The 27573-nt window shown below is 38.2% G+C and overlaps 1 protein-coding gene across 6 annotated transcripts in view; it reads left to right on the forward strand.

The window, feature by feature from the left end:
• The window catches only part of Abca9 (ATP binding cassette subfamily A member 9), a 70613-nt gene that overhangs the window by 26909 nt on the left and 16131 nt on the right, over positions 1-27573 (forward strand). For all 6 annotated transcript variants that reach the window (XM_052756475.1, XM_052756473.1, XM_052756476.1 and 3 more), the window contains exons 16-27: positions 407-497; positions 2862-3001; positions 5801-5920; positions 6853-7051; positions 9196-9362; positions 11593-11726; positions 13431-13568; positions 16285-16392; positions 19272-19445; positions 21806-21919; positions 24472-24591; positions 26486-26554. In XM_052756475.1, coding sequence (XP_052612435.1) covers positions 407-497; positions 2862-3001; positions 5801-5920; positions 6853-7051; positions 9196-9362; positions 11593-11726; positions 13431-13568; positions 16285-16392; positions 19272-19445; positions 21806-21919; positions 24472-24591; positions 26486-26554 — 1574 coding nt within the window. The remainder of the gene's footprint in view (positions 1-406; positions 498-2861; positions 3002-5800; positions 5921-6852; positions 7052-9195; positions 9363-11592; positions 11727-13430; positions 13569-16284; positions 16393-19271; positions 19446-21805; positions 21920-24471; positions 24592-26485; positions 26555-27573) is intronic.

Below are 27573 nucleotides of genomic sequence, written 5' to 3' on the forward strand. Positions count from 1 at the left end.
CCACAGCCAACATTGGAGAATTGCTTTCACCCATTTGAATCTCTGTGTTCTAGACAGAGGACTTTGTCCCATGGACGGAGTCTTATCCCATCACAGAGAAGTGAAGGTTGTAAAGTATACAGTATTGTCTCAAGCATGCTTTATTCCACATGGATAGATGTCGGCAGGCTTGTAATTCACTATGTACATGGTTAATAACTTTCCTAACTGTGCAGAGAATAAGCAAACATAATTCATCATTTCAGTTACTAGAGTACCTAGGAAGTCTCAGAATGAGTATGTCACTATTCTAGTGTGGCATGCTTCTGAAACATCATTTGTTCATAGATTTTGATTTTCACATTTATGATCACTGAAAAAAAAATCACTCTTTATTAAAATGTATCTTTTGGTTCTTCCCAACCAGACAGGAAGGTGTTTATATCCAGTGGGAGGCTGAGGTGTGCAGGTTCTTCTCTGTTCCTGAAGAAGAAATGGGGCATTGGCTATCATCTAAGGTACAGCTCTCACTACTGGAGACAGATGCATGATAAACACACTGGTGACAGGTGTCATTGGTATCAGGTCAAAGTCGATATACAGCCACAAAGGTGACTTCAAGAGACACGTTAGAATTAACTTATGTGTGCTCTTAGCAAGAAGATAAGATACATGGCATCGTACACACTAAAAATCTACACGTTAAAGCAGGTATAAAGAAAGTGTTTGGAAAATGTTTTCATGATACATTGCTTTCTGAGAATAATTTATTGGTATTTGATCCTTTCTCTCATCCTATTTCAGAGCGTATTTCTTTTTTTATATAATTTTTTATTTTATAATTTAATTTAATTTTACATATCAGCCACAGATTCCCTTGTCCTCCCCCCCCCCCCGCCTTCCCCCTAGCCCACCCCCCATTACCATCTCCTCCAGGGCAAAGACTCCCCTGGGGATTGAGTTCAACCTGGTAGATTCAGTCCAGGCAGGTCCAGTCCCCTCCTCCCAGGCAAAGTGTCCCTACATAAGCCCCAGGTTCCAAACAGCCAGCTCATGCACTGAGGACAGGTCCTCAGAGCATATTTCTTTTCAGACAGATAATTTCAATACATTCTCTATCCTCTCTGATTTCTTTTTTGCCACGTTCCTTTTAGGTATCTTTCACTTCAGGATAATCATATGATTATTATAAATAAATCTTTAAAAATACAATAAAAATAACATCATACTGGAGGTTCAATAGACCTCACAATTACTTTCTTTGATTTCTTAAGCTGGTCAAATCTACAGTACCAGTACTATCCATTATTACAAATAGATTAAATAATTTCCCTCTAATAAAAGGTGTACACATTGGTCTCTGAGAAAGTCTCGATGAAGGTCTTTGTAGTTGTCTTGTTTCTGTCTTATGGAGGATATCTGTTACATCTTCCTTCATCACACTCAACCACATATGAACATTACCCCTGCATATGTGTGTGTCTATGTGTGGGCATGTGAATATGTGCATGGGTGTCCACACAGACCAGATTAGAGCGTCAGATACCTGGAGCTAGAGTTACAGGTGACTGTGAGTGGCCAGATGGAGGTGCTCAGAACCAAACCCATATCTTGTATAAGAGCAGCAATTTCTCTTAACTGCTGATCTATCTGTCCAGTCCATTTACCTGTTCTTGGAGGCTGTTCCTGAATATTTCCTCCTTAATGAATATCCTGTGCTGGAATCCAGAAAGTGCTAATTCAAATGGTTGCTTAATTAATTTCTTTGGTCTTGAGTAACTTCATTTGTAAAACAGCAGTAATAATACCTATTTTTTTTTAGTTGATGGTAGTTGATGAGTACTTGACAGAGTGCAGAGTACTTAACTGAATTAACACAGCTTCGCTCTCCCTCACTTTCTCTGAAAACCTCTTGCTTTGCATCATCATTCTGCGGCAAGCTATGTTAGGGAAGGGGCTGAATTTCTCCTGCTTGGTGTCTTTGATAATGCTAAGCACAGCACTTCCAAAGCACAGAACAATCTTAAAATTAAACTAGATTTATGTAATCAGTGAAGTGTGATGTTTACACCACTCTGTCTTCTCAGTACATTTCAGTAGACATGACGAACAATGGTGTTTCTAAAAACCCCAATTTTCATAAAGAACTAGGGAGGACAGGGGAACCCATGGTTGATATGTAAAATGAATAGAAAAAAATCTCTTAATTAAAGAAAAGAACTACATAGACTGTTATGAAAGACTTCAGCTATTACTTGAATAAATTTTGCACAAAATGATAAAATTATCTATCATATATTGAGAGTTTACTCCATTAAACACCCAATACTATCTCATAAATACTATTTCATTCTACCTGTTAAGGTTGATTTAAGATCTGGGTATTATTTTATCTCACAGATAAGAATTCTGATATTCAGAGATGGTGACCAGCTCACCTAGACTCTGGGGCCTGTATAATATGATGTCAATACCATATTCTTAATGACCACAGATTATCTCCATCTTGCTTTTACAAAGTTCAAGCAAGTGTTTGCAGAGCTCATGCATAACTGAAAAAGGAGAATTCATTACTGGGTTTTCTTAGTAGATGGTGTATTCCCATTTACCTTACCCCAGTGAGGATTTGGTCAATTATTTCTTTCCTTCAAATGACAGTTCTTGAATTACCTTAAATGAATCTAGTCTTCCCTTTTACTAGTTACTCTGCTATGTTGTGCAGATTGTTTGAATTACATTAGTATCATTGCATCTAGTTCCTCTGTAAATTACACAATTTTGTCTTATAAGTATTCATGAAGTGGCAAACATACTACATAAGAAGTTGCTTTTAGAGTCAGTGTTAAACAAAATAACTTTATCTTACTCTTTCTGAATATTAGTTTGCATCTGAATGACATATGTGAGCCAGAGAGTATAACATCACTGGTCAAAAAGCACATCCCTGATGCCAGACTGACTGCACAAAGTGAAGAAAGACTTGTCTATATCCTGCCCCTGGAAAGGACAAACAAATTTCCAGGTAATCCTGAACAAGTTACGTTGCTCTTCAGTTTTCTCACTTTCGTAAAGGAAATGGCCGTTATACCTTTATGGGTCCGTCCTGATGGTTAAATTATTGTGCAAAACATTATTAAATATCTATAATGCATAAAGGGACCTTGTCTGACATGTGGTTACTGTGGTGTTTCTCCAGCTCTAAGATATCAATAAGTAGGACTTGTGAGCATAAGACAAAAAGAATGAGTTCTGTAGTTTCATATCATGATCCATCCTCACATTAGATTATCAGAAATGGCAGCGTTCTTTCATTTAAGAATCATTTCTCTTAAGGATCATTTAATCGTAACAACAGACACAATAAGAGCACCACATGTAGTTGGGAGGGGTTGGGGAGGAGAGCTGTGGAGTGAATATGATCGAAATATGTTATGTTCACCTATGAATTCTGAAAGAATAAATAACATTTTATATATTAATAATGGAAGAGATGAACTCATCTTGGAAGCAGGGACATGATTTATTCTTAGATATACACACAATGTATTTGAGATATATATCATTCTGAAGACTTTATGAAGATTGAACAACATGGTTTACGTGACTATCTTTTAAAATGCATTCCAAAGTGCTGAATCATTTAGACCAGTGGTTCTTAAACTTCCTAATGCTGTGACCCTTTAATACATTTCCTCATGTTGTGGTGATCCCTAACAATAAAATTATTTCCATTTCTACTTCATGACTGTAATTTTGCTACTGTTATGAATTGTAATGTAAATATCTAATATGCAGGATATCTGATCTTTGCCCCCGGTGGGTCAACACCCACAGGTTGAGAACCACTGATTTAGAGACCAACTGAAGAGTGAACTGAAGAAAGTAGGAGCACTTATCTATTTTTCTTCAGCATATAATTAAGGTAGCTTCAATTCCCAACATCATTTAAAAATTCTCAAAATGGCCTGCTAATCCTTCACATGGATGTACCCTATGTCAGTGTCTCTGAGTAATTCTCATACCAGGTTAAGAAGAAAAAGGAGGAAGAAAGGTGTGGGAGACCAGCTCCCACCATTTGAAGGGTTCTTAGGAGGAGGAGAGAGGGACAAGAAGTATCAGGTAGAAAGAGGCCTAGAGAACGAGAAGAAAGACAGAAACACAGGATAGCCTTGGGAGGGTGTGGATCACTACCCAACTGCCTCTTCTGTTTATTCAAAGGGGCTTTTTATAACAATGCCAAGGGCTGGGGTAAAAGACCTCTCCCTTGCAAGATCAAAGCACACTACACAGCCAAGTGTAGACCCTTCCAAATACCTGGCAACCACACCCATGGTCAAATCATTTCCTTATGCAGCCCTGCTGGGTAAAGCAAGCTCATATTCTCTGACCCTGAGTAATTTCTCCCTAGATAGCCTCTGTGGGCCACCACAGGAAGGGAGTGAGGAAAGGAGAGATAAAGAGAGAGGAGGGGTAGGGAGGAGAGAGAATATAAGTGAACAGAAGGTCTTTCAAGGGAAGCACAGAGGCACACTATGTCCTTTGTCCTTGTCTTAATTTGTACTTTTCAGAGTTCATGGAAATTACTTATTTCTGTAAGCATCAGTGTTTTCACGTTGGTTTTTGTGGTGATTTGAAAGAAAATGGCCCCCAAAAGGAGTGGCACTACTAGCAGATGTGGCTTTGTTGGAGTAGGTATGGCCTTGTTGGAGGAAGTATGTCACTGTGGAGGTGGGCTTTGAGGTTTCATACATGCTCAAGCCACGCTCAGTCTCAGAGACCACTTCCTGTTGCTTGCAAGCAAAGATGTAGGACACTCGGCTACTTCTCCAGCACCATGTCTGCCTGCACACCACCATGTCACATCATAATGACAATGGACTAAACATCTGAAAAAGTAAGCCACCGCAATTAAATGTTTTCCCTTGATAAGAGTTGCTGTGGTCTTGGTGTCTCTTCACAGCAACAGAAACCCTAAGACAGTTATTACAGTTTCTTAACTAATCTTAACCTAAAAGAATAAATTTTTATTCTCTCGATACTAATCTTTAATCAGAGCTTAGAATTAACTCCCCCCTGTCCCCACTGTAAGAGAATTTAAAATAGAATGAAAGGGGTTAGAGAGAGGGCTCAGTAATTGAGAGTGCTTGTAACCTCTCTTCCAGGGGCCCCAAGTTCACTTCCTAGCATCCATGTCAGGCAGCTCACAACTACCTGTAGCTCCATCTATAGGAGACCTCCTCGGGACTCCATGGTCTCTGTCTCTGTCTCTGTCTCTGTTTCTCTCTCTCACACACACACACATATACCTAAAATTTTGAAATTTAAAAATATATAATATTTTTTATGTATATGAGTGCTTTACCCACCTGTACACCTGTGCACCATGTGCGTGCATGATGTCCCTGAAACTAGAAGAGGGTCTCAGATCCCCCAGACCTAGGGTCATAGGTGGCTGTGAGTTGTCATGTGGGTGCTGGGAACAGAATCTGGGGTCTCTGCAAGAGCAGCATGTTCTCTTAACCACCGAATCATCTCTTCAGCCTTTGGAATTAAAAAGTTTTAAACACATAAATCATTTTTTAAAAAAAAACTGAGTAGTTTTCTAAGTATGGAAGCATAAATATTTATGTTATACTTGGATGCTGAAGAAACCGTGGAAACTAATATATTCTATAGTTATGTTTTATAAATTAAGTGAACATTGATATCAGTTTATGATAAAAGTACATGTAGATTCTTATCAATATTTTCTCACTTTGAAAGATATTATTTACTGCCTTGTTATAAGTTATACTGTAATCTACTATGTGCCTACTTTTAGACCTTTACCGGGATCTTGATAGGTGTTCTAACCAAGGCATTGAGAATTATGGTGTTTCCATGACAACTCTGAATGAGGTGTTCCTGAAATTAGAAGGGAAGTCAATGGCTGATGAATCAGGTAAGGGAGAAGATGTACAAAGGAGGGGAGCTTTGAGTGAGATGATATGCATGCCTTTCTTTGTTGGTACTAGCCTTGGGAAAAAAGTAGAGAAGAAATATAGACTTATAGGAGATGGCAATGTACCACATTAGGTCCACATAGAATAGACAATAAAAAATGAGGTGTCATATTACATGGATATAAAAGGCTGTGGAGGAGGGAAAATTAGAGATTATGGTGAAAAAATGAATTCATTCATTTTTGAGACAGTCTCATTGAGTAGCTCTGGCTGCTTGGAGCTTGCTATGAAAATCAGACTGGCCTTGAACTCACAGAGATCTACTTGGTTCTGCCTACCAAGTGTTCGGTTTAAAGGCAGATACTCCTACACTCATCCATCCACTTTTATTTTTCAGTATCATGCTAGGCAAGAGCTATGCTACTGTCTTTTACCCAGTACTTCATGTGCACACATTTTGTAATTTTCTAGAAATCTCATTTTTCCAAGGTTTCTAATAAAAAGAAGCAAAGTTTTATCTAGGTTTTATAATATGGCTGTATCAAAAATGTCATGTCTACCATCCTTATGTTCTTGAAGGGAGAGGAGACTTCTGCAAGTATTATCATTGTTAATTTGTCCAGAAATACCAAGGTGGTTTATTTCTTGTAACAAGGACACTTCTGCATGGGTTTATTTTCGTGGATTTCCTAGAATATGTCATAGAAAGCTGCACATGCCTTTTAAAAAATTACAATGTTTCTTTTTATTGCTTCAAATTGTTTTGCTTCTCTCTCATTTCCTCACTATTTGCTTTAATATAGCCATGAATTAGAGCGCATATTTGCTCACAACACTAATGCTGGAACTTCCTGTTGAGTAAATGGTTGTGGGAAAAGCTAAGCAATGCACAGTAAACTGCGCCTTATAGATGACTGATATTACATTGCAGATGTTGGAATCTGTGGGCACTTACAAAGCGAAGGGGCAAAAGACATGGGAAGCCTTGTTGAGCTGGAGCGAGTCGTGTCCTCCCTAGAGTCATCAGGAAACACAATCAGTGGCATGGCACTGTGGAGGCAGCAGCTCTGTGCAGTTGCCAAGGTTCGCTTCCTCAAGCTCAAGAATGAAAGAAAAAGTCTAATGACCATGTGAGTCTCCAAATTGGTTGAGAGCACAATGTAAAAAGCAGATAAAATAAATTCCAGTAATTGTACATAGTTGTAACACGAATTTTAAAAGGTCTTTTTAATAAAAAAACCTGGAGCCAGATATTGGGGTGAAAACTGAGAGATCAGAGGAATAGAACAAGCTAAGCCACAAGTTCTTACCACTAGGAAATCCTCAGCCCAAGTGAGAGCTACTTCCTGTATACTCATGCCTATATACCTTTCTATACCCTGCCATCTAACTTCCTCTCTCCGCCCAGCTACATCACTTCCTCTTTCCACCCAGCTCTATCACTTCCTGTCTGTCTGTACAGACCTCTAGACCTCTATGGTTAACTAGTGCTGGGATTAAAGGTGTATGCCACCACGCCTGGCTCTATTCTCAGTGTGGCCTTGAACTCACAGAGATCCAGATGAATCTCTGCCTCCCGAATGCTAGGATTAAAAGTGTGTGCTACCACTGCTGACCTCTATGCTTAATATAGTGGCTGGCTTTTTCCTCTGGTCCTCAGATAAGCTTTGTTGGGGTGCACAAATAAAATATCACCACACATAGTCTTCTAAATGTTTCATTTGAAACACCTGCCCTTGTGGATATGTAGTCAAAATATATAAAGTTTGAGATTATTGTAATTCCCCCCCCTTTTTTTTCCCTTACCAAAGACTGCTTTCTCTGTTTTCCTAAGACATCAAAATCTCTTAGTATTTTCCATAGAATAAGGTAGAGAAAGGGACAGGAAGACAGAGAGAGGGAGATGATATGTAGATGTATAGATATACAAATAGACAGATAGATATATAGACAGACAGATGACAGATAGATAGATAGATAGATAGATAGATAGATAGATAGATAGATAGTTGATTTTAAGGAATTTGCTTGTACTACTATGTGGATTAGAAACTGGAATTCATAGGAGAGATCAGCAGTCTGAAAACTCAGGTTAGTGTTAATGTTCCCGCCAACAAGTTGGGCACTGAGACTCTGTGCCTCTCTTATTTAACTTCTCAGTGGTATCTAGAACCTCTTGTAAAGACCAAACCCCTGCAGCTTCCACCTCATTGGTAAGGGCTGCCTCCTGGTATGAATCTAACCACTCTCCGGAGACTTCTTTACTCAACTATTTGTAATCACTCCTACACGTAATCCTATTGTCTAATGTTTGCACATATATTAAAATAAATCAGACATAAGTCTTGTATTATCTTTCTATTACTGTAATGGAATACCCAAGATGATGCACTTATAAAGAGGTAAGCTGTTCTGCTTCACAGCCAAGTAGGTTCCTATCCAAGACCAGGGTGCCCCAAGCATCTGAATTCCAACAGTTTTATTTAAGGACATACCTCAGTAACCTAAGTGTCATACTCCTTCACCCTATCCTCTGGCTCTTATGTACTTCCCACCCCCTGTGCAATGCTTCCTGAGTGTTAGAGGGGATGCTCTCAGTGACTTGTTTGGGGCTGGGCACACATCCTCTGCTTATTTTCTGCATCCTAGGCAGCCATGAGTCTCTGCATTCACCATTGTTCATTGTAAGGAAGGGCTTCTCTGATTAGGCTAAGTAAGAGCTGCTTTTGTCTGCAGATATAAAAAGTTATTTAGAAGGCACTTGTCTGCTATGTCAGTTTAGTTAACCACTAGGAATATGCTTTCCATGTGGGCTTTCTATCTCCCCAGACCTGAGTTGTTAGACAAGTTGACAGTGCCAGATATTTGTCCCCATTCCTTTTTCTTCCAGTAATTTCAGAGTATTGGGTCTCACATGAGATTTTAGTATGCCTGTAATCCCAACACTCAGGAAGTAAGAGCAGAGGGATCAGAAGTTCTAGGTCCTCACAAATTCAAGGCCCTCCTGGCCTACACAAGACCCCATCTAACACAAATCAGAGTCAGCATCAGCAGAGTTGGAAGGCTCAAAGAAAATGTCAAAAGCAGAAGTGGGTAGTTAAGACCAAAGCTGTGTCGTTTCATTTTAGAAAGAAGAAGGAGGAAGCAACATGATTTGAACATTCCTTTTGCCCATGTTTTATCACTGTCCATCATCTACTGAAACATAGAGCCCCATGAAAGTGGCTATAGATTATTAACTCTTGCTATTTAATATTTCTCTTCTTCCACATAGGTTATTGCTGTTTGGTATTAGCTTTCTTCCTCAACTTTTGGAACATCTGTTCTATGAGCTATACCATGAAAGTTACTCATGGGGATTGTCTCCAAGTATGTATTTCCTTTCTCCAGGACAGCCTCCACAGGCTCCTCTGACCCACCTACTGGTCATCAATAGAACAGGTAAGCTGTAACATCCAAACACATTTTTTTTTTTTGGTGGGAGATGGCCTAAAAAACATAAAACATGAAGAAAAGAATGTTTTCTGTGTAGTAAAAAATATTTATAAGGCCAAACAGAAAATTAATTAAAAAATAAAAACCACAATTTAGTTTGTTTTAGAAATACTTTTTTTTTAAGTTTACTTGAACTCTAAGGCTTTTACCAAAACAACCAAAGGGACTTTAGAAAGGCAAATCATTAACTGGTCTTTGAGATCTTACTGTATCATTTTGTAATTCCCTGTATTGCTGGGCTCTGTGAACAAAATGCTCCATATTTATAAGAAGATCAAAACTTATAGCATCAAAGATCACACTGCTGGTTTGGCTAATTGTGGTTTTGTTTGTATTGTTAATTTATGGTGTTGGGCACTGAACCCGGGGTCTCATGCATTTTAGGAAATGTAGCTGGGAGTTTTCCAGTGTCCTGCCCAGTCCTGATAACTCTCTCTCACCCACAGTCCTGCAGCAGCTTATAAAATAATCACTCAGAGGTTTATATTAATTATAACTGCTAGGCCATTAGCTCAGGCTTAATACTGACTCACTCTTACACTTAAATTAGCCTATAATTCTTATCTATGTTTAGCCACATAGCTTGGTACCTTTTCTCAGTTCTGCCTTGTCATCTTGCTTCCTCCGTGTCTGTCTGGCGACTCCTGACTTAGCTCTCCTCTTCCCAGAATTCTCCTCATCTGCTTATCCTGCCTATACTTCCTGCCTGGCTACTAGCCAATCAGGATTTTATCAACCAATCAGAGCAACACACATTCACAGCATACAGAATGACATTCCACAGCACTTCCCCTTTTCTGTCTAATCAAAAAGGAAGGTTTTAACTTTAACATAGTAAAATTACATATAATAGAACAGTTATCAAGCAAGAATTAGAGTTATAATATTTAGTCTATTTGTATTTGGCAAAATTAAAGAAAATAATCTATCTATCCTATATTTGTGAGTCTAAAGTTTCATATCTATTTTATCTTTTATGATAACCAAGGAAAATTATAACTATTTAGTCTTTAACTACATCAAAGACCCCAGAAGGATATAATATTACCTAAGTAAACAGGAAATGCATTGTAAGCAACTTCTAAAATTCTGGAAATGACAGAGACAGCTGCCCGCATGGACAGTCATCCAAAGTTCCTCTGCAACGTTGGAGCATCCATCTTCAGCCCATAGGCCTAGTCTATCAGACACTTTTTCCTGTGTCCTGTAGAATGTCTGGCAGTTTTCTCTGTGAAGCAGAAACCTGAAGGACCATTTCGCCTTGTTTAGGCAAATTTAGCGGTCACCTTCCTATGAGTGCTGCATGTCTAGTTTATATAACATCCTGTCAAGCAGTCCAGGCAAGAGCAATTTCTTGCCCAAATGGCCATTTTGTACCAAGAAGAAGATAAACTACATATAGCGTGTCTTTGATGCCCATCTTTCTCTTTGAAGTAAGTTGGTGCTGCAAGGAACAGCTGTGTCTCATTGTCCAGGAAAGTCCAAGTTTTTAAAACATTTTAAATGCCATATTCTGTAGGTCTTTGAAGTGTTTGAAGATTGCCTACCTAATTGAAATATATCTATGTATACCTAGAAAACTTAACTAACATGACTATAAGTTTGATTATCATAGATGACTAATTATTAATCTGTATTTCTCAACTATACACTACAATTTCAAATGAGTTGTAGAAACAAAATAATTTAAAGAAGAGTATAAGTATACATACAGTATAACAAAATTAATTTTAAATTTATATCAATAAACTAAAATCCATAGCATTGTAAAATATTTCAAACAAGTTGTTGCTCTTTAAAAGTAGGTTCAATAATCTACCCTTTCATCCTATCATACTATCCCTTTTTCTTCTTTAAAAAGAGATTGTATTTTTTTTCTATTCATTTATTTTTTTTAAGAGATTGTATTTATAATCAATCCTCTTTAAAGAAAAATGGAGTGACACTCCTAGAAATTATACAATATTAGAAATATTAATAAATTTTAGGCTATATGTAGAGGATCTTTATTATATACATGTCAACATAATGGATTTTTGTACTGAACTCTAATTCTGCCTTCTAAGGGTATCTATAAGTAGTAATAACATGCTTTGAGTTATGTCATTTAATTTTTTGTTGCTTTTTATACTAATTGACTTATCTTTGCTTCTTTTGAATTTTGCCTTCATGGTAGGTTCAAGAATTGATAACTTTGTACATTCACTAAGACAGCAGAACATAGCATTAGACATAGATGTCCTGGGAACCAGAAATGGCACAGAAGAGGCACTATACAATGGTGCTATCACTGTGTTGGGTGACGGAAAGGTATGTTAGACTCTGATGACTGTATTTCACCAAAGACAGATTGTGGAGGTACAATTTGAAGAACTCAAATTAACTGACTTGATACAAACAAATTATTTCCCATTTTCATAGGAGAAGCTGAGCTGTAATTATTTGCTTACTATCTCCCATATAACTACCAAGGACTTTAACAATAATTTAAAAATTATATCAATTAAATTCTGCCCCATTAATTATTTTAAATTGTATTCTTAGTGGAGCTGAGAATAACTGCTCAGTTAGATTTAGCCTTGAATCTGCAGTCTGCTGCATTTCCATACTGCTCATTCATTTATATCACTTGCCTAGATCTTGAAGGAGTTTTAAAAATGTTTTAATTAATTCTTTGAGAATTTCATCTATCTATCTATCTATCTATCTATCTATCTATCTATCTATCTATCATCTATCTATCCATCCATCCATCCATCTATCTATCTATCTATCTATCTATCTATCTATCTATCTATCTATCCATCCATCCACCAAGTTCAGTTTGAATTGCCCAACTACTCTTGTGTATAATTTCCTGCCTTAGAGTGTGATTGACTTACTAGACATCACACCCTTAAAGAAAACTGATTTTCCCTATCCCAGAAGCTATCAAATGCCAATAGCTCTTCAACTAGGAGTGGAACTTTGTGCCTACTTCTCCCACACCATGCTGAGATTTCTTCTGGCTTGAATTTGTACAGATCTTGTGCATGTTGTCACAACAACTCTGAGTCCATATGCAATCAACCTGCTGTGTTCAGAAAACACCTTTTCCTTGTAGTAATCCTTCACTTCTCGCTCTTAAAGTCTTTCTTCCTTGAAGATTCCTCAGCCCTTGGGAGAACATATCTAATAAAGAATAAAGATGTCTCATGTAGGACTGAGAACTCCACAGTCTCTTGTTCTCTGCACATTGACCACTTGAGGACCTCTGTTAATTTCCACCCACTGCAAGAAGCTTCCCTAATAAGGGGTTGAGAGATGCACTAATTTATGGGTATAGCAATAAATCATTAGGAGTCTGTTTAATACTATGTTTATTTAGTACAGTGGTTCTCAACCTTCCTAATGATGTGACCTTTTAATATAGTTCCTCTTCTTGTGGTGACCCCCAACCATAAAATTATGTTGTTACTATTTCATAACTGTAATTTTGCTACTGCTATGAATTATAGTGTAAATATCTGATATGCAACCCCCAAAGGGGTCATGACATACAGGTTGAAAACCTCTGATTTGGCAGAATAATAGTAATAGATTCCTTTCTAGGGCCTGATATTTATTTAGTCACAGGTTCTTGTTCCTGATAATAGTATCAGGTCAGAGCTCCATCTCATGGAGTGGGCCTTAAATCCAACCAGAGTGGTTGGTAATCCCATAACATTCATGCTACTATTGCTACTGAAAATCACTTTATTTAATTTTGTGAGATTCTGGGCACAGCTGGTTATGTGGCTGATGTTTGGGGGTAGTGGTGTAGAAATTCATATCAAAGTGATAAATTCTTTAAGTATATTGGGAATTAAATAACATAGTGGGAATGTTGCTTTTCTGCCCTTGTCTTACTATATTATCAGTGATTTCAATGATTTTCAAACATAATATGCCATTTAATTATTTTGTTACTATATCATTCTGTAATTAAGTCATGTAATTAGGTCTGAGAATTAAGAAATATTCATTATATTTTAGGATCTCAGGTTTTCAATAGCATGTAACACCAAAAGACTAAACTGCTTTCCAGTTCTCATGGATATTATTAGCAATGGGCTGCTTGGAATCTTTAATTCTTCAGGACGAATTCAGACTGACAGAAGCACATTTTTTGAAGTAAGTATATGAAGACCTTGGATGGTTTTAAGAAAGTCCTTGTAATGCAAGAAATAACATCATCTCAGTTTTGATGAACCTGATGATCTCATATTTTATATACAAATAACACATATTCCTTCATGATTTAGCTGTGAATATAAAACAGTATGAACAGTATGGTTTGGGGGCATTGAGACAGCAAGAAGTATTATCAATTGGAAAAACTTTGGTTTTCCTTTTTTTTTTTTGCAGCCCTTGATAATGGGGCATAGTTGTAGCAGCTTTTCAATATTTGACTATGTGTTCTTCCTTAAAAAAACAACTGATTTTTGTAGTCTTTAATACACTAATTAACAGAATGTACAAAAAAAAATTCACCACAAAAGTTTCTGCTGAGGTAAATGTGGTAAGATGTGCACCCGACTAACTTGGTTAAGGTAGTACAAAGCCAAACAATGAGGCATGCGAATGTAGGTAATTTGCTCAGTGAATTACAGTTCTGGTCATTATTGCTGTTAATACTATTTCACTTGGAGATACATTAAGAGGATCTTTCAATATAGAACTTCCACCCTTGACCAGATTAGCGTGATTATAAGTGGGAACATGGGAATAGTTCTTGATTATTTTAAAGGCAACTATTATATAAAAATTTCAAACACATTAACAGAGAATTTAATAACCTCCCACACTGACAGGCCAACTTCAGTTATTATAAAAAGCATAGCCTTAGGAGTATTTGAATTAAATTTAAGATCATATTATTGTATTTATAAATATTTTACTGTATATATCTGTTAAAGGAAAGAATTGTTGTGGTTGATGAGATGGCACAGTTGGTAGAAGGTGCTTGCTGCCAAGCCTGATGTCCTGAGTTCAACCCCCGGGACCTACATGGCAGAAAAAGAGAACTGACTCTTGAAAGTTGTTCCCTGCACACCCACACACACACACACACACACACACACACACACACACACACACTAATTTTTTAAAAGAATCATTTATGAACAGCTATAATATCCTTATCACATATAAAAGTAGCTCCTTAATGATATCAATACCACTTTTCTTTTTCTTATGTAAAATATTTTGTCCATATGTGCTTATATCCTCTAACAGTATCTAGGTTGGGGAAAGGATTGTAGTGTTGAGTCATCATTTTACCTTGCTGTGTTGAATTTCTTTTGTCTTAGAAAGTGATACTATGAGCATATTCCATTGTTTTTAAAATCACCTTTTGTTATTAAGAATGTGCCTGCTCTTGGGACTCTCTTCCCCCTGTTGGTTTGCCTTGTGCAACTTTGATATGATAGTTTTTGCTTCATCTCATTATAGTCTATTTTTCCATGCCTGATTGTTACCTCTTAGAAACTTGTTCTTTCCTAATGGGAAACAGAAAGGGAATGGATCCAGAGGGGAGGGATTGTAGGGAGGAACTGGGAGAAGTGGAGGGAAAAGAAACTATAATCAGGATATGTTGTATGAGAAAAGAATCTGTTTTCAATAAAAGAAAAAAATCATGCTGCACTGCTAAGTTGTGGTGTGAGACATGGGTAAGAGATGGAGACTGTGTGTTGCTCCTTCATTTCCTTTACAAAAGTCTGATATGTTGGATTAGAAAAGGAAGTGTGGCTCAGCCCTAAATGCCTGCATTCCTTTTCCTTCTGAGATGGTTGTGGGTTTTTTGTTATCTATCTATCTATCTATCTATCTATCTATCTATCTATCTATCTATCTATCTATCCATCTATTTTTAAGTATCTTGTTGAGCATGGTGCCACAAGTGTTTGATCTTGGCACTCAGAAGGTGCAGGGAGCTCACTGGTTTAATGTCAGTCTAGGCTATATCATGAAACTTGGTTAATGATAGAAATAAGATGTCTTAACAACAAAAAATTGCTAGCTACTAGCTCAGGTGACTTTGAATTTATACATAGGTAAATTTAGAATGTGGTCATAAATTACACTACTATTATTATTAGTAATGATTGCAGGTTCTCCTTCAAGATCCATGACTTTACTAGCCCTGGGTAGTTGGCTAGGTTTCCTGTACCAGGAATGATTTCCCTTTTGCTGAGCAGGGCTTTAAGTCCAATTAGACAACTGTTGGTTACCAAGAAGATAAGAGTCATGTTGGCCATTATTTTAGTTCATAGGCATCATAGATGGTAGGGTTATTGACCTCTGCCACACTGGGCTCCTTTGGAAATTCACATGGAACCTTCTGGTACCATGAAAGTTTGTCCTCAGGGAGGAGCTTTCAGATGAATTATTTTCTAACGTTTATGTACTTACTACTTTCTGTCTGAAAACATTTAAATTTGATACTTTTGCATTATCAGGAAGCAGAGGAATAACTCTTTATAAATGTTGAACTGAGCTGCTTTGGCACAAGTTTCTAAGATTAGAAAAAATATCTTCTCCATTGGTGGTCCAAGAATATGTATTATTAAATAAGTGGTGTGTGTGTGTGTGTGTGTGTGTGTGTGTGTGTGTGTGTGTGTGTGTATGTGTGTGTGCAGAAAGAGATATAGTTCAATGTAGATATAGATATGCATGCTATTGATGTGTGGAATGCTGTAATCTCAGAGTCAGAGACTGGAGCTTCATGAGGATTTGGGAAGGGCTTTGAGGTGTATCTCAGTTCATTTATTTGGTTGATATGGTGAAGACAGTATAAATGAATCAGAGACCTGGTTTCTATCTGCTCACCGTGTCTGCACAATTTTAGGAGCATATGTTTTATGAGCATGGATACATGAGCAACGCATTCTTCTGGATACCGTTGGCTGCCAGTCTCACTCCTTACATCGCAATGAGCAGCATCAGTGACCACAAAGTAAGAAGCATTAAAGTCTTCAGATTTTTTTTTTTGCCCTGGAAAATTTCCTTTGAATGTTGTGCACATAGATTTGCATGCAGGTAGTGAATCTAATGTATGTATTTATTGCAATGTATAACCAATCATTTCAATAATAGGTTGTCAAAATATGAGTAAAATACATTTTCCTTAAACAGGGAAATACCACCAGCTTGTATTAAAGACAACTTTTAAGTATGTATCACTTAGTCTCATTAATAGACATCTACAGACAGACATAACCACACTCTCACTTGGTAATGAAATTACTCAGTTAAATAGTCCAGATCCAATTTCTACAGTATTTTGACTATTGTTGAAAAAAATTCCCCTTTAACTTAAATTTGTGATGTTTTCACATAAAATTCCAGAAGTCTTTGTCAGTCTTTGTGCCTCCCCGGTACTCCCAGTGCCCATAATGAACCCCTTTCCCCTCTTCATGGTGTTGACATCAGCACCAGGTGCTGGTTTTGTCACATGGAACCATGTGAGTGCCCAGGAGATGTCTTTATGGGCTGGAGTTAATTTTAGTTTCTTCTGCTCTTAACTCCTTGGTTTTCAGGCTGAATAAATTTTAAAAGCTGTTTATTCACACACTTGCCTTAGTTTGTCACCGATGAACTGCATGATGGTTACACCTGGGTTACAGTGGGTTCCCATGAGGAGTCGGTGAAGTAATACTTAGTGTATTTGATGTCTAAATATATAAAGTGTGGTGATTCCCCTACAGGTTTTACAGCAGTCAGGGAAAAATGATCCACCAAGAGACAAGAATGAAACTCTCCTCAGCCTGATTTTATTGTAACCGACTCTGGATCAGGACTTCCAGAGTCTGACCCAGATCATTTTACTTTAGCCATACTTAGGCACAGCACAATTTTTGAAAAAAAGTATTCAGATAACAATTAACCCAGTCCCAAGTGCACAATTTAAGACATATTTGCATTGAGATTCCTTACAAAATACATCTGGCTTCTTTCAGAAGAATGGGTACTGTTGACTCAGAGATAGCGCCAAAGATTTAGGGTCTAAGAAGAATGACTGAACATAATGCCTGTGGGAGTCTGGATTGATCTGGCCCTAAGATAACATAGATGTCACTTAGGCTGTGTTGTACAGCACAAATGACATCATTTTTAAGAGTGGGTTTTATGGTCTAAAAGCAATGCTCACGGTTTAGGGGAAAAGGTCTTGGATAAGAAAAAACATAAATTTCTTGGAGATAAGGCAGAGGCTGTCTCATCAAAAAGCAAAGATCACCAGGTTGTAAAGCTACGTCATTCCTGGCAGTCCAGGAAGAGCAGCTGTGCATCTCATTAATCTCTTCAACAAGAGATAAGCTGTGTGTTTAACTTTCCTGGCTTTTCCAGTGCTTATCTGTGTGCACAAGGCCTTTTTGCCCTCTACAATAGAGTTTAGTGTGAGGGTCCCCTTTCACTACTCTCAAAATTATCACTGTCTACATATGTCACAAACCAGCTGATATTTCCATGGAGATGAGAAATAGATATTTCAAATTTGAACAAAAAGGAAAAGTTTTCCTGGGTAGATCTGTCATCTCTAACCCTTTTCACCTCAGTAAGTCTTATTAATAATCTACATTTGCTCTGGTGTAAAACTCTGGATTTACCTTTATTTCTTTCCTTATTCCTTGTACACTTCATCAGTAATTCCTTTACGTTCTGTTCCCAATGATCAAATCCATCAATTTCTTACTGTCGCTGTTTACATCCTAGTCTGTATCACCACTATTCCTGCTTGGACCACGGTATTCTTACTTGCAATGAATTCCTTCCACTCAACCAGAATGAACATTCAGAAGTTCAAATAACAGTATCTAGTTAACTTCTCCATGCAGCTAGAATTGTCTTAATTTTTTACATTGTCTGTCAGAGCCCTGCACTATTCATCTTCTGTCCATTTCTCCTCGTTCTTTACTGCAAATTGCCCTTTATCTATCCCATTTTTTTAATATGGCTTTCACACTTACCAATGTCAAATATCACTTGATTATTCTTTGAGACCCATTGTCCTCTCCTTCACCCTGTTCTTTATTTATACAGAAGACTTCCTGTTATTCATATGTCAACACAAAAATAATTTCAGACCAATCCCCTCCCCTGTTTAATAAGTCTGAATAGATACCCATCACTGCCATGTGAACTCATTTAAGAAATATATAAATGGCACTTATGATCATAGGACTTCTCTCATTTGTTAACTGTTTCTTCTCCCTAGTAATGAACACCACTAAAATAGGAATATTTTTTCCTGTAAATTCTGCCTATTCTATCATTTCTTATTTCCATGAATAATGGGTCAGTTTTCATTCTTCTGTTTCTTAAGACTTATTTTAAGTGTAAGAGTGTTTTCTGCATGTACATTATATAACTCATGTATGTAGTGCCCAACAGAGGTCATTAAGCATGTCAGATTCCCTGGAATTAAAATATCTGTCTCTGCCCAAAGCAGCCAAGCACAGAATGTGATAGCTACCAATCAAAGAGCCATGCCCAACAGTTTTATCAAAAGGAAATTAGATGTAAAAAGCTTTCAATAAAGATCTATTATTAACATCAATATTCTTGACAGTATTCAACAATGCTCAAGCCCTAGATGAATAACTTTATGGAGAATTGGGTCAATCTATCCATCTCGTTTTGAAATAGTATCAGTTCCTCTCGGGTATGGTTATGGCAAGTAGCAATGTCATTTGCCAAACAAAAGTAATAACTGTAAAGAGATATAGTAAAAATAGTTGCTGTAACTATGTATTCACAGTTTCCCTAGTTTCGGCTTTTCAGAATTTTATGATGATCTTTCTGGTTTTTTGTTTGTTTGTTTGTTTGTTGTATCAGAAAAAAATTCTTTCCCAGCTGTGGACCTCAGGCTTATACCCTTCTGCTTACTGGTGTGGACAGGCTCTGGTGGACATTCCCCTGTACTTTTTGATTCTCCTTCTCATGCAAATAATGGACTGTGTTTTTAGCCAGGAGGAGATTATATTTATAATTGAAAACCTGTTAATCCAGGTAAGTGCAAAGATTTAGAATCCCGTACATTTTGGAATAAAGTTTTATTAGACCATCTTTTCCACGAATGTTGTCACTACGATCACAAGTCTCTTGCAGGTTCTATCTGGGTCCCATTGATGTAAGAATTTAAAAAACTTACTCGGAAAGGAACTTGAGAATAATTTGTTGAGGTTCAAAAGAGAAAAATTCCAGGACATGCAAGCTGGAAATGTTAGCAACTGCCAAGAGAAGGGGTCGGGAACAATAAGAGGAATAGTTACACTTTCATAGAGCCCCAGGAAAAAGATAGACCGTGGAGGAAGGTGAGAACGCTGTGAAAAGAGAAAGAAAGGTGGCCATTTTCACTGACAGGGTGAAAAAACGGTCCTTTTCCAAGGTAATAGCGGTTTGGGCACAAAATCAGCTCGAAAGCAGCTCTCCACACTTTTGGATCAACAGAGTGGGAACTATCTCACATTAATATTATTAGCATTGTTTGACTTAGCCCTGTAGTGAGCTGTCAGTTGCTCTGGGGGGCTTAGGCCCCAAGATATGTCAAGGATAAGAATAGATAGTAACGAACTGCTCATGTTATTAGCTTACCTTTTGGTTGTATTAGCTTTGGACAAAGAACGAGTAACAGACACCATCTTATATTGTCACTTTACCCTTCAGTGTTGCTGTTGTTGGGCCATTTTGAAGGCCCTGTCACGAACCTTGAGGACTGTTATTGCCTACTGAACGGCCAGCAACGTTGTATTGCTTTGATCTTATTTTAAGCTGGTTCTTCGAGAGCTTCATACATGTTTTGATCCTATGCATCCCCTGTCCCCCAACTCTTAATTCACCCATTCAGCCTTTGTTAATCTCTAATCCGTGAGGAGAAAAGCCACTTCCACAACCGACCAAATAAAGCAAACTTTATTTTAAAGGTGCACCCAGGTCTGGCCAGCCAGCTGTCTCACCCTCAGTCAGAACTTTAGAGAGCAGCCATGCGCTAGCTTTTTGAGGTGCCTTTTATGAGGAAGAGCCACAAGGTTAATAGAAAAGAGCTGCAAGCGCATTCTCGGGGGCTGTTGTCAAAAGGCAAGAACATACATCATGAAGGTGGAGAGTCATATATCTTGGGGTTGGCGGCCGCGGGTATAGATCAAGGTATCCTGAAAACATATTTTACAAGGCAAGGGACAGTGATGCATCACGGGGTCACAAGCTCAGTGCAGGTTCAAAGACATGTTTTGCAAGGTACAGCAGGTTTAGAAAACAGAAAGTTCGTCTCTCCCACCCCCATCCCCGTTATTTATTTATTTAAATTAATTTATTTATTTTATATCCCGGTCACAGTTTCCCCTCCCTCCTCTCCTGCCAGTCCCTCCCCCACCCCGTTCTGTCTCCACCCGCCAGTACAGTCCTCCTCTGTAGAAAACTATTCTCGTAGGGTATGGGAACTTAACAACAATATGGCTCCTGTGTTGAAGTGAAGCCACCATGGCTTCTACTCTGGCTTCATACCTCACGTCCTTAAAAATCTTTCAAGACCAGCTCATGCTGCCCAAATAGTTTCACAAGTGTGGTCTTCCTCTGGAGATTATGCAACTTACCAGGGGCTAGACTCTTAGAAAACACCGCCTCTCCACCCCTAATAATTGCCAGTAGCTCCATGGCTCGGAGTGGAGTTGTGTGCCTAACTTGGGCCCACACAATCTTATGCGTGCTACCACAACTGCCGTGAGTTCATAGGGGCAGCTGCCCTGCTGTGTCCAGATGTTTCCTTTTGTCGTCTATCACCTCTGGCTCTTACACCCATGCCGCCCCCTCTTCTGCGGTGATGTCTGAGCCTTGCAGGGTGGTGGGGAGAGGTGTGCGGTGTTTATGTTCCATTTAGGACTCAGCATTCTGCAGTCTCTTATACTCTGGCCTTTGGCCAGTTGTGGGTCACTGTGCTAATTTCCATCTACTACAAATAGAAGGTTCTCCACACTGGTTTATTTTATCAAGTCATGGAAGACTAGTACTTGAAAATTTGTTACAAGCAGTTTAGAAATATTTCAGTGTAGCACTTAAAATTTGTCTACTTTGACATTTTTAAAATTCCTTATCTGCCAGGTATTAGCAACCATCAGTCAGGCCATTCATTTGGGAGGAAGCAGACATGTTGGGATTCATGTCTCAAATGATGCCTGGAAAGGAGATGGCAGCAGGGGGCTTTTTCATTCCCTTCTCTCCTGCCTAGCCTTCCCCACCATTATTATTATTATTATTAAACCAAAGAACTTCAAATTGCCTATGCTTCTGATGATTTTGGAGAGTTGAGGGTTAAGTATGAATGCTTTCCTAAGTAGTAGTCACCCATGTAACCTGAATGCTTCTGTTTTCAGATCCTGTGTAGTATTGGATATGCATCATCTCTTGTTTTCTTGACATACGGAATTTCATTCATTTTTCGTAATGGCAGAAAAAATAGTGGCATTTGGTCATTTTTCTTCTTAATTGTAAGTATGCATGTGATGCTTCTTGTTTTATTTATAACTCTTTCTTGAATAAATCTAGGAGCATATATTTTATTTTACTTAAAATTTGTTTTAGACTTATTTATTTTCTATTATGTGTATGAGTGTTTTGCCTGCTTGTATGTATGTATACCACATGTGTGCCTGGTGCCTTTGGAATTCAGAAGAGGACATCAGATCCCTTGGAACTGGAGTTAAGGCTGGTTGTGAGACACCATGTATGCACTGAGAAATGAACCTGGGTTCTCTTGAAGAGCAGCAAGAGCTCTTAAACCCTGAGCCTCCCCAGCCTCAAGGAGCATATATTTTAATCACTGTACTAAGCAGAGCAACAAATTAATAATTCTTTTTAGAAAATTTTAATTGCTTTAAGATGATCATAGATCTATGTAAATTGTACTGTATGTGTGGGTGTATGTATACAGAGCTTGAGGGATCCAGGAGTAGAGATTTCTACCCCCATGGCCATTCATTTATTTCCATTGCTATACTATACCATTGATAGATATATCCATCAATTGATTTATCCATTGTTGATACCTATCAAATGGCTTCCTGTTTGGAGCTGTTATTGATAATACTGACAGGAAGTCAGTATTGTGTATACTTTGGCACATTTATGTGTACATGCCTATATGTATTCGGGGATACAAACCTAACAATGGAATTCTTAGGAATAATTATTTATATATTCACCTTTAGTATGTCATGCAAATGAGTTGTTTACAGCAACATGAACTCAAAGAATTAATTTCTTATACAGTTCCTTCAAAACAAAAACTGAATAAAAGCATTCAGCACACACAAAAGCTTCACGAATGTCTATAGCAGCTTTATCAATAATTGCCCAAATATAGAGCTAACCAAGACTTACCAAGATGGTAAATGGTTAAATAAATGGGAGAATTGCCATGTGATAGAATATTATTTACTTCTAAGAAGAAATGAACTCTCAATCTCTGGAAAGACAAGAAATAAACTTAAAGACAACATGAAAGGGCTACATATGATTCTAATTACATGATATTCCAGAAAAACTATGAAAATAATAAGATTAGTGGTTGCCAAGAGTTATGGAGGTGGAAAGATGGGTAGGTGAGCATGGGGAACTTTTAGGACAATGAATTACTTTGCATAATACTACAATGGTAAATACGTGTTATTGAAACTTCAACAAAACCTGAGATCTGTATCTGCTTCCTGGGTGCTGGGATCAAAGGTGTACACCACCTCACCTGGCTTAGAAGAAATTTAAGAGAGTAATAACAACAAAAAGTAAAAGAGGACATGAAGCTGGGAAGACCTTGAGTATGTACTAGAAGGAGCTCAAGGGAGGAGGTAGTGTTGGATGGATATGATCAGTATTCTTTGTATAAATGCATGGTTACCTTCTTCCCAGAATAAAAATATTTAAATACTGCAAAAAGAATAATAATGAACAATAACCAATAATGATTGATTCCAGAATGCAATGTTGATTATTAGCAACTGTCAAAGTAAAGGAGGGAATCACACAGGTTAAAGAAACATCATATGGTTTCTGAAACATGCCCAGTCAAAAATAAACATAAATTCAAGAGTACAGATTGGAGAAGCCAATGGCAAATGCCATAATAAATGTTAAAATTATAAATTACTCATTCAGTGTTAGCTCTTGGACAGTGATGCCTACAATAGTTAGCTATAACACCTTGAGTGAGCGAGGCACAGCATAACATACACTCCCATCACGGCTTTTGGAGGAACAGAATATCACAAATATTTTTGGAAATATTTTTGACAACTGTTGATTTTTAAATGCACAAAGAAGATTTTAATTTGGGGGAGTTGGACAGATGGCTGAGTGGTTAAGAGCATTGGCTTCTCTTCTAGAGGACCAGAGTTTAATTCCCAACACTTACATGTTTGCTCACAACTGTCTATAACTTCAGTCCCAGGGAATCCAACATCCTCTTTTTGGCCTCCTCAGGTACCAGGCATTCACATAGTGTGCAGGCATGTGTGTAGGCAAAAACATAATCCTGGACACATAAAATAATTATAGAAATGAAAAATCCAATAGAAAGATTTTAATCTCCAACACTGAAAGTGTCAATATAGAAAATATTAAGGTATACCACAATTAATATGACCAGAAAAATCAAACAACAAAAATTGACGACAAAATTATCAACTCTTACACATTCAATCAAGGAAATATCCAGCTGTAAAAATTGATAGTATCCTTAGACTTAGAAATATATCCAAGACTTATGTTGAAGTGAAAAAAAAAAAGATGTGTAGAAATGAATGACGAAAGAATGCCATCATCAAAATCTGATTTTTTACACACATTGTGTTTGAAAAGCGTTGCCTTCCAATAAAATTGTGACATGGTTGGGACACAAAGGAAAAAGTATGATGGCAATGCTGTATCGCATGAGATACAAATCTGTAGTAGGAGCATTGATGAGGTGAACTCCTATTCTCTCTGAAAAGAAGCTGTCATTCATGTCACTGTGCTTTAGTGACGCCATACTGTGCTTTCATTTCAGGTCACCATCTTCTGCATCGTAGCTACTGACATAAATGAGTATGGGTTTCTAGCGCTCCTATTCTGCACCTTTTTAGTACCGCCCTTCACGCTGATTGGCTCTCTATTAATTTTTTCTGAGGTAAGTAGTTTCACTCTTCTCCTACCATCATCAAGTGTAACACTACCAAAGAAAGCCTTGAATATTATCAATTCAGGCAAAGTCAGCCCCTGGCTGTGCAATGTTTGAAGCTGTGATTTTCAGAAAGTGATTTCTCTACAACATGCAAAGAGCACAGCCACGTTCTTTATTGCTAAAAAGCCCTACCCTGGTTCATGAAGGCCAATGGAAACTCCAGACTAGTAGCATTTCACAGCCTTCTCTCCTTGGAACCCTACTATAAGTCAGAAGAAAAGTCCCTCTTCTGTTCAGGTTAGGATGTGTTACCTGAAAAGAATCACACAACAGCCCGTTGTAGATATTGACCTGGAGTGTAGCCTCTGAAGAGATTAAGACAGCAGATATCTGAGATTCATCAGTTTATGAGTGTTGGTAAAATCAGTATAACTGAGTAATGTAACTTACACAGCAAATAGAAGTTGGAATAAAAAGAGTCAGGACTTGACTTTGAACTCCCAAATTGAGAAGTTTGGAGAGAAGAGTCAGTAAATCAGTGTGAACAGGAGCCAGAGAAATGACTGACTTCAGACTGTCACATCCCCTCGCCCAAGCTCTGCCTCAGCAGTGAAAGGTCAGTTTCCAGGGATGAAATAAGAGTGTTTCTATAAATAAAGATCTAGTAAGCCACCAACTGCTACTGAACAGTCCAGAAGGATGCCAGGTGGAAAAAGACCATTCTGTCTAAGGACAGAAAGGTCACTGGTGATATTAGCAGTGTCAGTTTCAGTGAAAGCATCAGCTTTACTCAGTGAGCCTAGTAGAGGGTGGGAGGCGAGCAAGCGCTGGTATGGCAAGCATGTCTACGCATTTTACGTCAAGACAGTCGGAGTGGAAAATCAGGAAGGTGGTTGATGTTTTCAATTCAGTTTTGCTAAGGAGTGTCATACTGCCCTAATGTGAAATATGAAATTCCTCATAGTAAGAGAGAAGAGCATTGTCCAGGGAGTAAACTCTGAAAAGGTGAATGAAAACCATCAGCATGCATTGTGCAAGTGGAGAGGTTGCTGTCCATTACACAGAATCCATCATCCATGTAAGAAAACCGAGTGTGTGGAGATAGAGAATAGGCTGTCTCTCTTTTGGAGAATGAGATGTCTCTCTTTTGAAGGAATTGCGGTCATTAACTGTGTGTGACATGTTCAAGGCAGAATTAACACTTTGATGCCAGAAGAAAATATATAAAAAAATTATATGAAAAATTATTTCTGGGATTGAATCAGTAGAATTGGCAGAGCTGTGAGAGCAGAACTCGCTTTTCAAGTGGAGTAGGCAAAATTGAGAGTTAAAGCTATCCAGAAAGATCTCTTGATGAATACAGCCCAAGAAGTGAAATTAGCCATTACCTTTTATCCATGATACAATGAGATCTCCTTTATTGAGATCTAATGGAACAGGGTATTTAAATGTGGAGCACGTGAAACTCCATATGAAAAATTTGCCTGGTTTGGAGGTCAGTCATGATTATTTTCTAAAATGAGTGTCAGGAGATAAGAACAAGATGAATCCAGGGTCCTCAAAGGAGGAATAGCGAGAAGGAGTATGAGTAAGAACAGAAAAGCAGGTGAACTCAGCTTGGGGAGATGGTCTGCTTCAGAAAGACTTGCCAGCGTCATCTTCAGGGGCAGTGTCTGCCAGCACTGCCCACAATCTTGCTCATTCCCCGTGTTGCACAGAACAGTATCCTCCTCCTAGGCCTGTGCACAAGCTCAGGTTCACGGAAACACTAGAGAACAAGGGCAGCATACCCAGGTCAGGAACAGACTCTGCCCAGTACCCAGGTTACATGGGTTCACTGCAAACAGGATGAATCATGACCAGAGGAATGTTCACTCGAACTTGTCTTCTCATTTTGCAGGTTTCTTATGACTCTGTGGATTACTTAGGAGCCTCGGAATCTCAAGTCCTGTTTCTGGCGTTGCTGATAGTAAGATGGCGTTTCCTTTCATTAGGAGACACATTTGTACATTTTTAAGCTTTCTTTGTATTTATTCTATGTGTCTTTTTTACATCATGTATCTTGATCCCATTCATTTCCCTGTCCCTTCTAATCCACCCTCTACCCCTGCACTCCCCCCACCCAATAAAACAAAATTTAAGAGAGAAAAAAGGGGAAAAATTAGAAATCTCATCATGGAAGCTGCAGTGTGACACAGTGAGTCACGAAGTAAACCCCTTTGTCCATGTATCCTTACTTGCAAGTGTTCATTGTGAAAAGTCGTTGCTCTGGTTTGAGGCCTCTGGTTTCTACTACACTATCAATGCTGGACCCTCGCTAAGGCTCTGCAGCTGCCCACTCCCAGAATCAGGGTTATGACTTGGCCTGCTCTAACATCTACCCTATCTAAGATCTGCTGGAGCATATGAAGGGACCTGACCCACAGATCCAAAACTACATGATCTCCATAACACAGGGAAAACTGTAGACAAAAGTTTCTCAGTCCTATCTTGCCCGGCAGTCCAGACAAATCTCTCCCACCCACAGTCCCACAGCTGCTGATAAAATAATTACACAGAGACTTATATTAATTACAAACTGTTTAGCCTATGGCTCAGGCTCATTATTAACTAGATCTTATAACTTATTTCAACCCATTTCTATTAATCTATATTTTGCCACATGGCTTCATGGCCTTACCTGGTCTCTCACATCTTGCTTCTCCTGGCAGCAGCTCACAGCTTCTGCCATGACTCCACCCTTCTTCATCTCCCTCTTCAGTTTGAATGTACCGCCTAACCTTATCTGCCTCGCCACTGGCCAAATCAACCAATGAGAGCAACACATATTCACAGCATACAGAAAGACATCCCACAGCAGGTAACAATAGGACATTTGTACATTTTTGTGTTTCTTTGAGTTTCAACAAATTATGTGGAAATTTGGGGGCATAAGAAATCACACACACACACACACACACACACACACACACACACACACACACACAC

Source organism: Peromyscus californicus, unplaced genomic scaffold (assembly GCF_007827085.1).
Source record: "Peromyscus californicus insignis strain IS unplaced genomic scaffold, ASM782708v3 Scaffold_3__1_contigs__length_106647218, whole genome shotgun sequence".
Taxonomy (NCBI): domain Eukaryota; kingdom Metazoa; phylum Chordata; class Mammalia; order Rodentia; family Cricetidae; genus Peromyscus; species Peromyscus californicus.